The 12,769-nt window shown below is 46.4% G+C and overlaps 1 protein-coding gene across 8 annotated transcripts in view; it reads left to right on the top strand.

Annotated features, from left to right (window-relative positions):
• Nucleotides 1-12,769, top strand: part of psd3l (pleckstrin and Sec7 domain containing 3, like) — a 343,652-nt gene that overhangs the window by 181,024 nt on the left and 149,859 nt on the right. For all 8 annotated transcript variants that reach the window (XM_078209687.1, XM_078209678.1, XM_078209697.1 and 5 more), the window contains one exon: nt 5,694-5,891. In XM_078209687.1, the coding sequence (XP_078065813.1) occupies nt 5,694-5,891 (198 nt within the window). The remainder of the gene's footprint in view (nt 1-5,693; nt 5,892-12,769) is intronic.

The raw sequence follows: 12,769 nt of genomic DNA, 5'->3' as shown, positions 1-12,769 counted from the left end.
TTGCAAGAACACTTAAGCATTCAAGCAAACGAGTAAAGTACTGCAGATGCTGGAAATCTGAAATAAAATCAGAAAATGCTGGAAATACTCAGCAGGTTCAGCAGCATCAGTGGAGAGGGAAACAGAGTTAATGTTTCAAGTCCATGTGACGACTTCAGAGCTTATTCTTTGGAACCTGCTTTGTTAATCTAATATTGAGTCATGAGGTGGAGATGCCGGCGTTGGACTGGGATGGGCACAGTAAGAAGTCTCACAACACCAGGTTATTTGGAATCACACGCTGGCGGAGCGCTGCTCCTTCTTTAGGTGAGTGAAGGAGCAGCGCTCCGAAAGCTCGTGATTCCAAATAAACCTGTTGGGGCTTTAACCTGGTGTTGTGAGACTTCTTATTGTAATATCTAGTCAGCGGTGTTTTTTTGTTGTCTGAAGGAGTTGAAGTTAGCTGTTTTTGATCATCAATCCAGATCAATGGCTACATGGATAGGCTACAAGGGGAGACCCCTAACCCGTATTCTTGTTGCTTCATGTTGAGGTTGAGTTCTGCCATCAATATTTAAATGAACAAACTCGTGTCCAGTTTTCCAATCCAACCTTCAGCATTTCAAAGTGCTGGATCATGCTCCCTTAATCTCTGTCCCAGCAAAAGTAAGTTCAATTCTGTGAATTTTGATGAATGGACATTGACCTGATTTGAGTGTGATTTTAACTTAAACTCACCATCTTGTGTGATTGGGTTCAGTGCCAGTTTCAACCCCTGTCTGATTTTCGTCTTTATATTCTATTCATTCATGGGATGTGGGCACCTCTGGCTAGATCAGCATTTATTGCCCATTCTCTAACTGCCCTTGAGAAGATGGCAGAGAGTCTACTTTTTGATCCTCTGCAGTGCATTTGGTGTAGGACATTCAAGGTGCTGTTAGGGAGGACGTTTCAGGGTTTTGACCCAGTGACAATGAAAGGACGGCTATACGCTTCCAAGTCATGATGGTGCGTGATATGGAGGGGAACTGGCAGGTGGTGCTGTTCCCATGGTTCTGCAGCCAGTTGTTTGGTTCTGAGCCACCATCTTGAACCACTGCAGCCCATCTGGTGTAGATGTAGCAGCCATGATGTTGTTAGGATGGGACTTCCTTGACAAGATGCTGCAGTGCATCTCGTGGATGGTACGCACTGCTGCCACTGTATGTTGGAGGGAGTGGGGCACCAATCAAGCCTGCTGCTTTGTCCTCGATAGCATTGAGTTTCTTGAGTGGCATTGCAGAGTCAGGAGGTGAGTTACTGTCCACAGAATTCTCAGCTTCTGTCCCCGCTCTTGTAGCCAATCAATGGTTTTCAGCTGCCATAATTAATGACAACTCCATTGGTAAAAGAGCAAACCAGATGGGCCATGGTTGTCCTTCAAGGTTGTGGAGGTCACAGGTTTGTATGATGCCGTTGAAGGAATTTTTATGCATTAGAACATAAGATGTAGGAGCAGAAGGAGGCCATTCAGCCCATCGGGCCTGCTCCACCATTCAATGAGATCATGACTGATCTGATATGATAATCTTCAACTCCACTTTCCTGCTTTATCCCCATAACCCTTTATTCACTGACTGATTAAAAATCTATCTCAACCTTGTACATACTTGATGACATAGTGATTCAGAATTCCACAGATCGACTACCCTCAGAGAATAAATTCCTCCTCATCTATCTTAAATGGGCGATGTCTTATTCTGGGATTATGCCATCAAGGCAGCATGTTTGGGCAGCACGGTGGCCCAGTGGTTAGCACTGTTGCTTCACAGCGCCAGGGACCGAGATTCGATTCCCGAATTGGGTCACTGTCTGTGTGGAGTCTGCACTTTCTCCCCGGATCTCTGTGGGCTTCCTCCGCGTGCTCCGGTTTCCTCCCACAGTCCAAAAGACGTGTTGGTTAGGTGCATTGGCCATGCTAAATTCTCCCTCCCTGTACCTGAACAGGCACCGGAGTGTGGCGACTAGGGGATTTTCACAGTAACTTCATTGCAGTGTTAATGTAAGCCGACTTGTGACACTCAGTAATAAACTTTTAAAACTCTAGTCCAAGACTCTCCCACAAGGGGTTGTTGCAGTGTGGCTTGTACATACTGCACACAGAGCATCAATGGTAGGGAGCATGAATGTTGAAGGTGGTTGTTGGTGTGCCAATCAGTCTTGCTGTCTTTACCTGGATGCTGTTGAGCTTCGAGTGTTTTTGGAACTGAACTGATCCAGGCAAGCGGAGGGTATACCATCACATTCCTGACTTTGTGCTTTTTAGATGATGGGCAGATTTTGGGAAGTGATGGGAATAGTTAGTTACCACAGAATTCCCAACCTCTGACCAGCTCTTGTAGACACCCTGTTCATGTGACTGGTCCTTTGTTTTAGGCTGGCATCACGGTGGCACAGTGGTTAGCATTGCTTCCTCACTCAGCACCAGGTTTGATTCTGGTCTTAATAGAAGCAAATTACTGCGGATGCTGGAATCTGAAACCAAAAGAGAAAATGCTGGAAAATTTCAACAAGTCTGGCAGCATCTGTACGGAGAGAAAAGAGCTGCCATTTTGAGTCCAGATGACCCTTTATCAAAGCTAAAAGGCATAAAAAGTGGGAGATCCCTGAGTCCAAAGATGTGCCGGTTAGGTGGATTGGCCACTCTGAATTACCCCTTAGTGTCCCAAGATATGTAGGAATGTTGGTTTAGCCATGGTAAATGCGCAGGTTTGTGGGGATAGGGCAGGGGGTTGGGCCTGGGTAAGATGCTCTTTCGGCGAGTCGGTATAAACACAACAGGCCAAATGGCCTCCCTCTGCACTGTTAGGGATTCAGTGAGTCTATGGTCCAATATGTTTCTGGTAAATGATAAGTAACCCTCAGGATGTTGATGGGAGGGGAGAAGGATAGACTCTCTCTTGCTGGATATGTAATTTCCCAGCACGTGTGACATGATTTTTTAATTCATTCTTGGAACTTGGGTGACGCTGGCTGGGCCAACATTTATTGCCAATCCCTAATTGCCTTTGAACTGAGTGGGTTTGCTAGGCCATTTCGGAGGGCAGTTGAGAGTCAACCACATTGCTGTGGCTCTGGAGTCACATGTAGGCTGGACCAGGTAAGGGCAGCAGATTTCCTTCCCGAAAGGACATTAGTGAACCAGATGGGTTTTTCCAACAATGGTCATCAGTAGATTCCTTAATTCCAAATATTTATTATTGAATTCAAATTCCACCATCTGCCGTGGCGGGATTCGAATCCAGGTCCCCAGAACATTCGCTGAGTTTCTGGATTAATAGTCTAGCAATAATACCACTAGGTCATTGCCTCCCCTGAGATTATTGTGCGCCATTTGCCAGCTCTAGCCTGCATGCTCAGATATTGCTTGATCCTGGTATAAACTGCTCCATTGCCTGATGTTTAGTCCTACTGAGTATCCCCATTTCTGACCTTATGATGGAGGGATGGTGATTGATGAAGTAGTTGAAGATGTATCAAAGAGCTCAGTGCCAGAGGTGAGGTGAGAGTGACTGCCCTTGACATCAAGACAGCATTTGACCAAGTATGGCATCAAGAAGGTGGCTCACCACCTCCTCCTCTAGGGTAACAATGGGTGGGCTATAAATGTTGCTCTGGCCAGTGACGCCCACATCCTGTAAAATAATTTAAAAAAATACTTGGGTCTAAGACGCTTCCCTGAGGAACTCCTGTGATGATGTCTTGGGGCTGAGTTGATTGACCGCAACCATCTGCTGTTTTGCTCAATATGATTCCAGCCAGTAGAGAGATCCCTCCCTGATTCCCATTGACATTGACCTTACTGGGGCTGATGGCACCTCACACACTGCAACCTCTCTCAACTATTTCATTGTTGCTAAATTATCAGAATGCTTATCTGACGCACACCACTGGATGAGCAGAAATTTGCTCTAAATACCATTACCTAACTGTTGACTGCATCCCCCTCCATGTAAACTGAGACTAAGCCAGTCTGTTTGCAAACTAGTTATATAGAATCATAGAATCCTACAGTGCAGAAGGAGGCCATTCGGCCCGTTGAGTCTGCACTGACCACCGTCCTACTCAGCCCCTAGTATTTACCCCAGTTAGTCCCCCTGACACTAAGTGGTAATTTAGCATGGCCAGTCAACCTAACCCGCACATCTTTGGACTGTGGGGAGAAACCAGAGCACCTGGAGGAAACACGCAGACACGGGGAGAACATGCAGACTCCACACACAGTGACCCAAGCCGGGAATCGAACCCAAGTCCCTGGCGCCGTGAGGCAGCAGTGCTAACCGCTGTGCCACCGTGTCATTTTTGAACCTGAGGTTTTCTTCCAACCGAATGTTTGCAGCATCACTAAGACGACCGGTTTCCACCTCCATAACATTACCTGACTTTGGGCCTGTTTCAGCTCATTTGCTGATAGAACCTCTGTTCATGCCTTAGCTGCCTCTAGACTTGACTATCTGAACACATTCCTGCCTGGTCTCTCACATTCTACCCTCCGTAAATTTGAGACCATCCAAACTCTTGCTTGTATCTTAACTCGCATCACATCACATCAATCTATTGCCCTTGTTGCACGCTGACTTCCATCAGCTCCCATTCAAGCAGCGTCTTGACTTTAAGACTCTAATCTTTGTTTTTAGATCCCTCCATCACCTCGTCCTTCCCGATCTCTGTGACCTCCAGCAGCCTCTCAGCTCTCCGAGATATCTGTGCTCTTCTTTCTGACCCCTCGAGCGTCCCAGATTTTAATCGCTTCACCGTTGGTGACCGTGCTTCAGCATCCTGTGCCCAAGCCCCTCAAATTCCTTCCCCACATCTCTCTCTGCCTCTCCGCCTCACTTACCATCCTTTAATACACAGCTAAAAACCAAGGTTTTGATCATCGGACCTAATATTGCCTATGTGACTCAGTATCAAATTTAATTTCATAATGCTCCTGGGACGCGCCTTGGTGCATCTTATTCCATTAATGGCGTCAACAAATAGCGATGTTGTTTTTGGGTTCCTTCATGCCATACTCAGTCAAAATGTCTTGGTATCAAGGACAGTCACACTCGCCTCACCTCTTAACTTCAGTGGAGAATAACATGAGACAACGAGTTGTATGACAGCTGACCAATCTGCTACCGTCCGTTTTCTAACAAGGTCTTGAAGCAGATAATATGGCCCTTTGTCAACTGTTTTACTCATTGTGGATGCTGGGGTGGCAGGGTGGCACAGTGGTTAGCACTGCTGCCTCACAGCGCCAGAGACCTGGGTTCGATTCCCGATTTGAGTCACTGTCTGTGTGGGGTTTGCACGCTCTTCCTGTATCTGCGTGGGTTTCCTCCCACAGTCCAAAGATGTGCTGGTTAGGCGCATTGGCCATGCTAAATTCTCCCTCGGTGTACCTGAACAGGCGCCAGAGTATGGCGACTAGGAGATTTTCACAGTAACTTCATTGTAGTGTTAAAGTAAGTCTACTTGCGACTAATAATTTTTTTAAAAAACTGTCTGACTTTCTTGGGTGTTTCCAGCATTTTCTGCTTTTACCTCAGTACCACAGGCCTGTCCTCACCGCTTTCCCATTGTTTAGTCCATAGTGTGTCCCTGTTTTGTGGTGTTTAAACCGTCGATGATTCCAGAAGTAAGTGTATTCGCCTCCCCTCACCTCCGCCCTCTCTTTTTTCTTATCACAGCGAGCGTGGCCTGAAGGAAATGTTTCCAGATGGGGATCTTGAAGTGGAAAGCATGGAGCAGCTGGAACTCCACAGCAGCACTGATGTGGTGACCAATGGCAACAAGAGCGACCTGGAGGCGGCCAGGAGGCTAGCCAAGCGGCTGTACAATCTCGAAGGGTTCAGGCAATCTGACGTTGCACGACACTTGGGGAAAAAGTAAGTCTTGGGTGTCTGTCGGTTGAGCACTCTGCCCAGGAAGCCTTTGCTGATATGAATTTGATTGATTCGCTATGTACAAGTTATGGGGAGATGATGGCCTAGTGGTATTATCGCTAGATGTTAATCCAGAAACTCAGTTCATGTTCTGGGGACCCAGGATCAAATCCCGCCATGGCAGATGGTGGAATTTGAAATCAATAAAAAATATCTGGAATTTACTGATGGCGATGAAACCATTGTCGATTGTGAGAAAAATCCATCTGGTTCACTAATGTCCTTTTTAGGGAAGGAAATCTGCCGTCCTTACCCAGTCTGGCCTACATGTGACTCCACACACAGAAATGTAGTTGACTCTCAACTGCCCTCCAAGGGCAACTAGGGATGGGCAATAAATGCTGGTCAGCCAGCAACACACATGTCCCATGAATTGAAAAATAAAGTTGCAATATCCCTTGACTGTTGGAAGATTAACAGGTGATCTAATTGTGGCGTTTGAGATGATTAAAGGGGATCATTCAGTCAGAGAATCCCTGCAGTGCAGATGGGGGCCATTCAGCCCATTGAGCCTGCACCACCAACCATCCCACCCAGGCCCTATCCCCGTAATCCGCTGTATTTACCCTATTAATCCCCCTCACACTAAGGGGCAATTTAGCATGCCTCTCCTTCTCCCTTGTGTAGTCTCTGAATGGAATGTTTTATCTGATAGTGCGCAAGAAACAATACTTTTCATTGTATCCCAATACATGTGACAATAAATCAAGCTTGAAGCAGAGCAGGGGTTTATTCCTGGTATTCTGTTAAATATTTATCCCTTAACCATCATCACTAAGAAAGATTTATTTGGTCATTATGTCTCATTGTTATTTGTGGGAGGTTGCTGTGCGCAAGTTGGCTCCTGCATCGCAACAGTGACAGCAACTCATCAGTACCCAGTAAGCTGTGAAGGATTCATCGGGATGTGCTGCGGTCTGGAAAGATGCTTGATAAATATAACTGACTTTTTCCATTCTTTTCTCATCCCTTGCCCTTTGCCCTTTCTTCTTTCATAACATAATGATCATCATTCTGGGAACAAAACTCCCAATGACGAAAGGATATATTCATTTTCAATTCTTAACTTAAGAGTAGGTTTGAAGCCAAGCATTGTATGAAGAGAGTCTGGGAACATGGTTCATAGAAGCATAGAATCCCTATAGTGCAGAAGGAGGCCATTTGGCCCATCGAGTCTGCACTGACCACAATCCCACCCAGGCCCCATCCCCATAACCCCATGCATTTACCCACCAAGACTGCACCAGCAACAATCCCACCCTATCCCTATAACTTCATGTATTTACCCTCTGACACCAAGGGGCAATTTAGCATGGCCAATCCACCTAATCCACACACCTTTGGACTGTGGGAGGAAACTGGAGAACCCGGAAGAAACCCACACAGACACAGGGAGAACGTGCAAACTCCACACAGACAGTGACCCAAGCCGGGAATTGAACCTGGTTTCCTGGCGCTGTGAGGCAGCAGTGCTAACCACTGTGCCACCCCTAAGTTGTTCACTTATAAAGGCTTGCACAACTCGTTCACTATTGCGTGACTTGAGTTGTTCACGTGAGAAAAGCAGTGGATTGGTGATTGCTTTTCCCCTCCTATATCCTCTGCACACTATCTGTGATCAAGACCCAGACTTGCTATGATGTAAAAGACAATCATAGTTTATTTCCTCCTTTGACACTCCCAAGCCATAGTGCTTCCTGTTTCGAGAAGGCCTGTTATAACTCACTGTCACTTAGGAGTCAACCTTCATAGATCAGGGCTAAAATTGTAAAGGCTTTCTTGGTTACCAATGATTATGCATGCTTTCCTTTTGATACCTATTTATTTGTAATGACAGCTACTAATATTTGATCTCCACCGTCTCCTTAATTGGAACCAGGGCAATCCTAGTAGAAAAGATGACATTATTGCATTGAAAAGTCAAACAGAGAGGTTCAGTCCTTTTGATTTAAATCGACTCATGTTTTTAATTGAAAAACATATGTCATACATTATTAGGTCAGCAGGATGGTTTGCATAATTATCTCACATGGAACAATTGCTGCGCGGTTGTAAGCTGTGCACAGTAATTACTGGCATGAGTTTTGGGTTTATTATGTTAGAAGTAGATTATAGATGCTTAGCAAAACAAGAGTTTTGCTGCAAGTGTGTTGACTGGGAAGAGAATGGGAATGAAGGGTCTGTGTTTTAAAGCAGCGTAGCACAGTGGTTAACACTGCTGCCTCAGCGCCAGGGACTCCGCTTCGATTCCAGCCTTGGGTCACTGTATGGAGTTTGCATGTTCTTCCCGTGTCTGCATGGGTTTCCTCTGGGTGCTCTGGTTTCCTTCCGCACTCCAAAGATATGCAGGTTCGGTGGATTGGCCATGGTATATTGCCCCAAGACGTTAGGGAGATTAACCATGGGGAAATGGGCAGCATTACAGGGATGGGGTGGGGTAGAGGGCTTGAGTAAGATAATCGACAGAGTCCATACAGACTTGATGGGCCAAATGGTCTGTTCTGCACTGTAGGATTCTATGGCCGGAATTTTACTGGCACGCCTGCCCCACGAGGCTTGGAGAACGGCATTCTCCATTGGCCTTGGGCGAGATTGTACGAACCTTGGGCAGTCATGCTGATAAAATTCTGCCCTATGATTCTATGTGGGGCTGTGCAGACACATGGAGGATCAGATTGTACATTTGCTCCAGTGGTTCACTACACTGCTCTCACCGTGCTACACTGCTCTCACCGTGCTACACTGCTCTCACCGTGCTACACTGCTCTCACCGTGCTACACTGCTCTCACCGTGCTACACTGCTCTCACCGTGCTACACTGCTCTCACCGTGCTACACTGCTCTCACTGTGCTACACTGCTCTCACTGTGCTACACTGCTCTCACTGTGCTACACTGCTCTCACTGTGCTACACTGCTCTCACCGTGCTACACTGCTCTCACCGTGCTACACTGCTCTCACCGTGCTACACTGCTCTCACCGTGCTACACTGCTCTCACCGTGCTACACTGCTCTCACCGTGCTACACTGCTCTCACTGTGCTACACTGCTCTCACTGTGCTACACTGCTCTCACTGTGCTACACTGCTCTCACTGTGCTACACTGCTCTCACTGTGCTACACTGCTCTCACTGTGCTACACTGCTCTCACCGTGCTACATGTTCTCACTGTGTTACTCATTACCTGATGTCACCCATATGGAGGCCCATCATTCCGTTGGTTAATGAAGACAGAAACTGAATATCCTTCACACATCTTCCCCGTCCCAGCCACTACCACCCTAAAAAGCTGTTGAGGTTGGAGGATGGCGGGGGGAGGGGAAGGCAGGGGGTGCGAGGGCACCTTTGAAACTTTCAAAACTGAGATTGATAGATTTTTGTATGGTAAGCATAAGAAGGATTGTAGCATAAAGCTGGAGTTGAGTTTCCCATCAGCCAGAAGTCCATAAGATATGGGAGCAGAATTAGGCCATTCGGCCCATCGAGTCCGCTCCGCCATTCGATCATGGCTGATATGCTCCTCAGCCCCATTTTCCTGCCTTCTCCCCATAACGCTTCAACCCATTACCAATTAAAACTCTGTCTAACTCCTCCTTAAACTTACTCCCTGTCCCAGCATCCACTGCACTTTGGGGTAGCAAATTCCACAGATTCACAACCCTTTGGGAGAAGTAGTTTCTCCTCAACTCTGTTTTAAATTTGTTACCCCTTATCCTAAGACTTTGACCTCTTGTCCCAGAGTGCCCTACCAGCAAAAGCATCTGCTCCACGTCTACTTTATCCATACCTTTTATCATCTTGAATACCTCAATTTTTTCTCCCCTCATTTTTCTAAATTCCAGAGAGTATCGGCCTAAACTGTTCAATCTCTCTTCATACGACAAACCCCTCATCTCTGGAATCAGTCTAGTGAACCTCCTCTGAACTGCCTCCAATGTCACTACATCTTTCCTCAAATACAGGGACCAAAACTGTGCACAAAACTCCAGGTGCCGACTCACCAATGCCTTGTATACTTGCAACAAGACTTCCTTACCTTTATTTTCTATTCCTTTTAGCTATAAATACCAACATTCCATTTGCTTTCTTTTATTATCTGCTGTACCTGCATGCTAGTTATGATCTGAGTGGCAGAGCAGGATCGGAGGGCTGAAAGGCCCACCCCTAAATCCTATGCCTTAGTTGGTCAGGGGAAGTAGGGAGCGGTGTGGAGGGGGACGGGGGGATAGGCACAGTTCTCTGCAGCTGAGAGCATGAGTTTAGAAGGCTGTGTTGCCTGCCCGGTGCCAGGGTTTGGTAACATCTGCTCAGGGATGATGAGGAACTTGCAGTGGAAGGGGAGGGATCCAGTTGTCACAGTCCCAGTAGGTGCAAACAATATAGGTAGGACTAGCAAAGCGTTTTTGCTCGGAGATTATGAGTAGCTCGGGGCTAAATTGAAAAGCAGAACCACAAAGGTGGTAATCTGAATTACTGCCTGAGCTACAAGCGAATTGGCTTTGGGTAAATAAGATTCGCGAATTGAATGCGTGGCTCAGAGATTGGTGTGGGAAAAATGGGTTTCAGTTCATTTACTGGGGAAAGTTGGGGCTGTGATGTTGGGATGGTCTTCATCTGAACTGTGCTGGGACCATTGTTCTGCTGAGTCAGATCACAAGGGTGATAGCAAGGGCTTTAAACTGAATAGTGGGGGGAGGAGATGGGATGAGGGGAGGTGTGGTAAATGAAAGAGAAATGATGAGGCAATGGAGCAGGATAAGGGCAATGAAAAGACAGAGCTTAGAAACTTCAAAGTCCTTCAACAGATGAGGCCAGTGTTTGCAAGACTGAATGAAGTGCTCTGTATCTGAATGCGTGCAGCATTTGTTACAAATTTGATGAATTGATGGCACAAATAGAAATAAAAATGTACAACTAGATAACCATTTCACAAGATGTAGAATCACCGAAGAATGATAGAATCATTTTGATTTATTATTGCCACATGTAATAGTATACAGTGAAAAATATTGCCTCTTGCTTGCTATACAAAGGATACTGTACTTAGAGAAGGAAAGGAGAGAGTGCAGAATGTAGTGTTACAGTCATAGCTAAGGTGTAGAGAAAGATCAACTTAATGCGAGGTAGGCCTGATGGCAGCAGGGAAGAAGCTGTTCTTGAGTCGGATTGTACGTGAGCTCGGACTTCTGTATCTTTTTCCCGGTGGAAGAGAGTATGTTCAGGGTGCGTGGGGTTCTCGATTATGCTGGCTGCTTTTCCGAGGCAGCGGGGAGTGTAGATAGAGTCACTGTATGGAAGGCTGGTTTGCGAGATGGACTGAACTTCGTTCATGACCCTTTGTAGTTTCTTGCGGTCTTGGGCAGAGCAGGAGCCATACCAAGCTGTGATACAACCTGAAAGGATGCTTTCTATAGTTAGTGGACTTCCGTAACTATAGCATCAGCGTGGAGGGAGCAGGACAGGTTGTTGATGATCTGGACATCTAGCAACTTGAAGCTCTTGACCACTTCCACTTCATCCCCGTTGATGTAGACGGCCGTGTCCTCCACTACGCTTCCTGAAGTTGTTGTCTATCTCCTTTATTTTGTTGACATTGAGGGAGAGATTATTGACAGTTCACCAGATGCTCCATCTCTTTCCTGTACTCCGCCTCGTCACTGTTTGAGATCTGACCCACTACAGTGGTATCATCAACAAACTTGAAAATCGAGTTAGAGTGGAAGTTGGCCACACGGTCAAAGTTGTATAAGGTGTATAGTAAGGGGTTGAGGACACAGCCTTGTGGGGCACCAGGATTGAGGATGGTCGTGGAGGAGGTGTTATCACCTATCTTTACTGATTGTGGCCAATGGGTTAGGAAGTTAGGATCCAATCGCAGAGAAAGGAGCCGAGGCCCAGGCCACGGAGTTTGGAGATGAGTTTCGTAGAACTAATGGTGTTGAAGGCTGAGCTGTAGTCAATAAATAGAAGTTCGACATGAGTGTCTTTATTATCTAAGTGTTCCAGGGTTGAGTGTTGGGCCAGGGAGATGGCGCCTGCTGTGGACCTGTTGCAGCGATAGGAGAACTGTAATGGATCTAGGCAGTCTGGGAGGCTGGAATTGATTTGTGCCATGACTAACCTTTCGAAGCTCTTCATAATGATAAATGTCAGAGCCACCGGACGTCATTAAGACACACTGCCTGGCTTTTCTTTGGTACCAGGCTGGCTGATGGTTGTCTTCTCGAAGCAGATAGGGACGTCAGATTGGAGTAAAGAGAGTTAAAGATGTCTGTGAATACCCACACCAGCTGGTCCACGCTGGTTCAGCAAAAATCCCTACAGTGCACAAGGAGGCCTCACAGCCAATCGAGCCTACACCGACAACACTCCCACCCAGGCCCTATCCCCGTACCCCCATATATTTGCCCTGCCAGTCCCCCTAATGCTAATGGGGAATTTAGCATGGCCAATCAACCTAACCCACACATATTTGGACTGTGGGGGGGAAACCACACAGACACGGGGAGAACGTGCAAGCTCCACATGTGCTTGCAAGGTGACCAGGGCTGGAATTTAAATGTAAAAGGTTATTTGATATTTTGGAAGAAAGCTAGGAAAAGGTGCTGGGATGGTTGCGTTTATTAGCGCGAGTGACCTTAGTTCATAAGATAAAAATGTATAACCAGTTTGGATAGAAATAAGAAATAGCAAATGTTAAGAGTTCACTTGTGGGAATCATTCATAGCCCTACATACTAACTGTAGGATAAAGTATGCAGGAATAAAATAATGGGGGCTCAGAAGAAAGGTATGGCAATATTCATTGGTCATTTTTCATTT

Source organism: Mustelus asterias, chromosome 1, assembly GCF_964213995.1.
Source record: "Mustelus asterias chromosome 1, sMusAst1.hap1.1, whole genome shotgun sequence".
Classification (NCBI taxonomy): Eukaryota; Metazoa; Chordata; class Chondrichthyes; order Carcharhiniformes; family Triakidae; genus Mustelus; species Mustelus asterias.
Note: the sequence above shows the minus strand (reverse complement) of the source record. Positions and strands in the feature narration are given on the sequence as shown.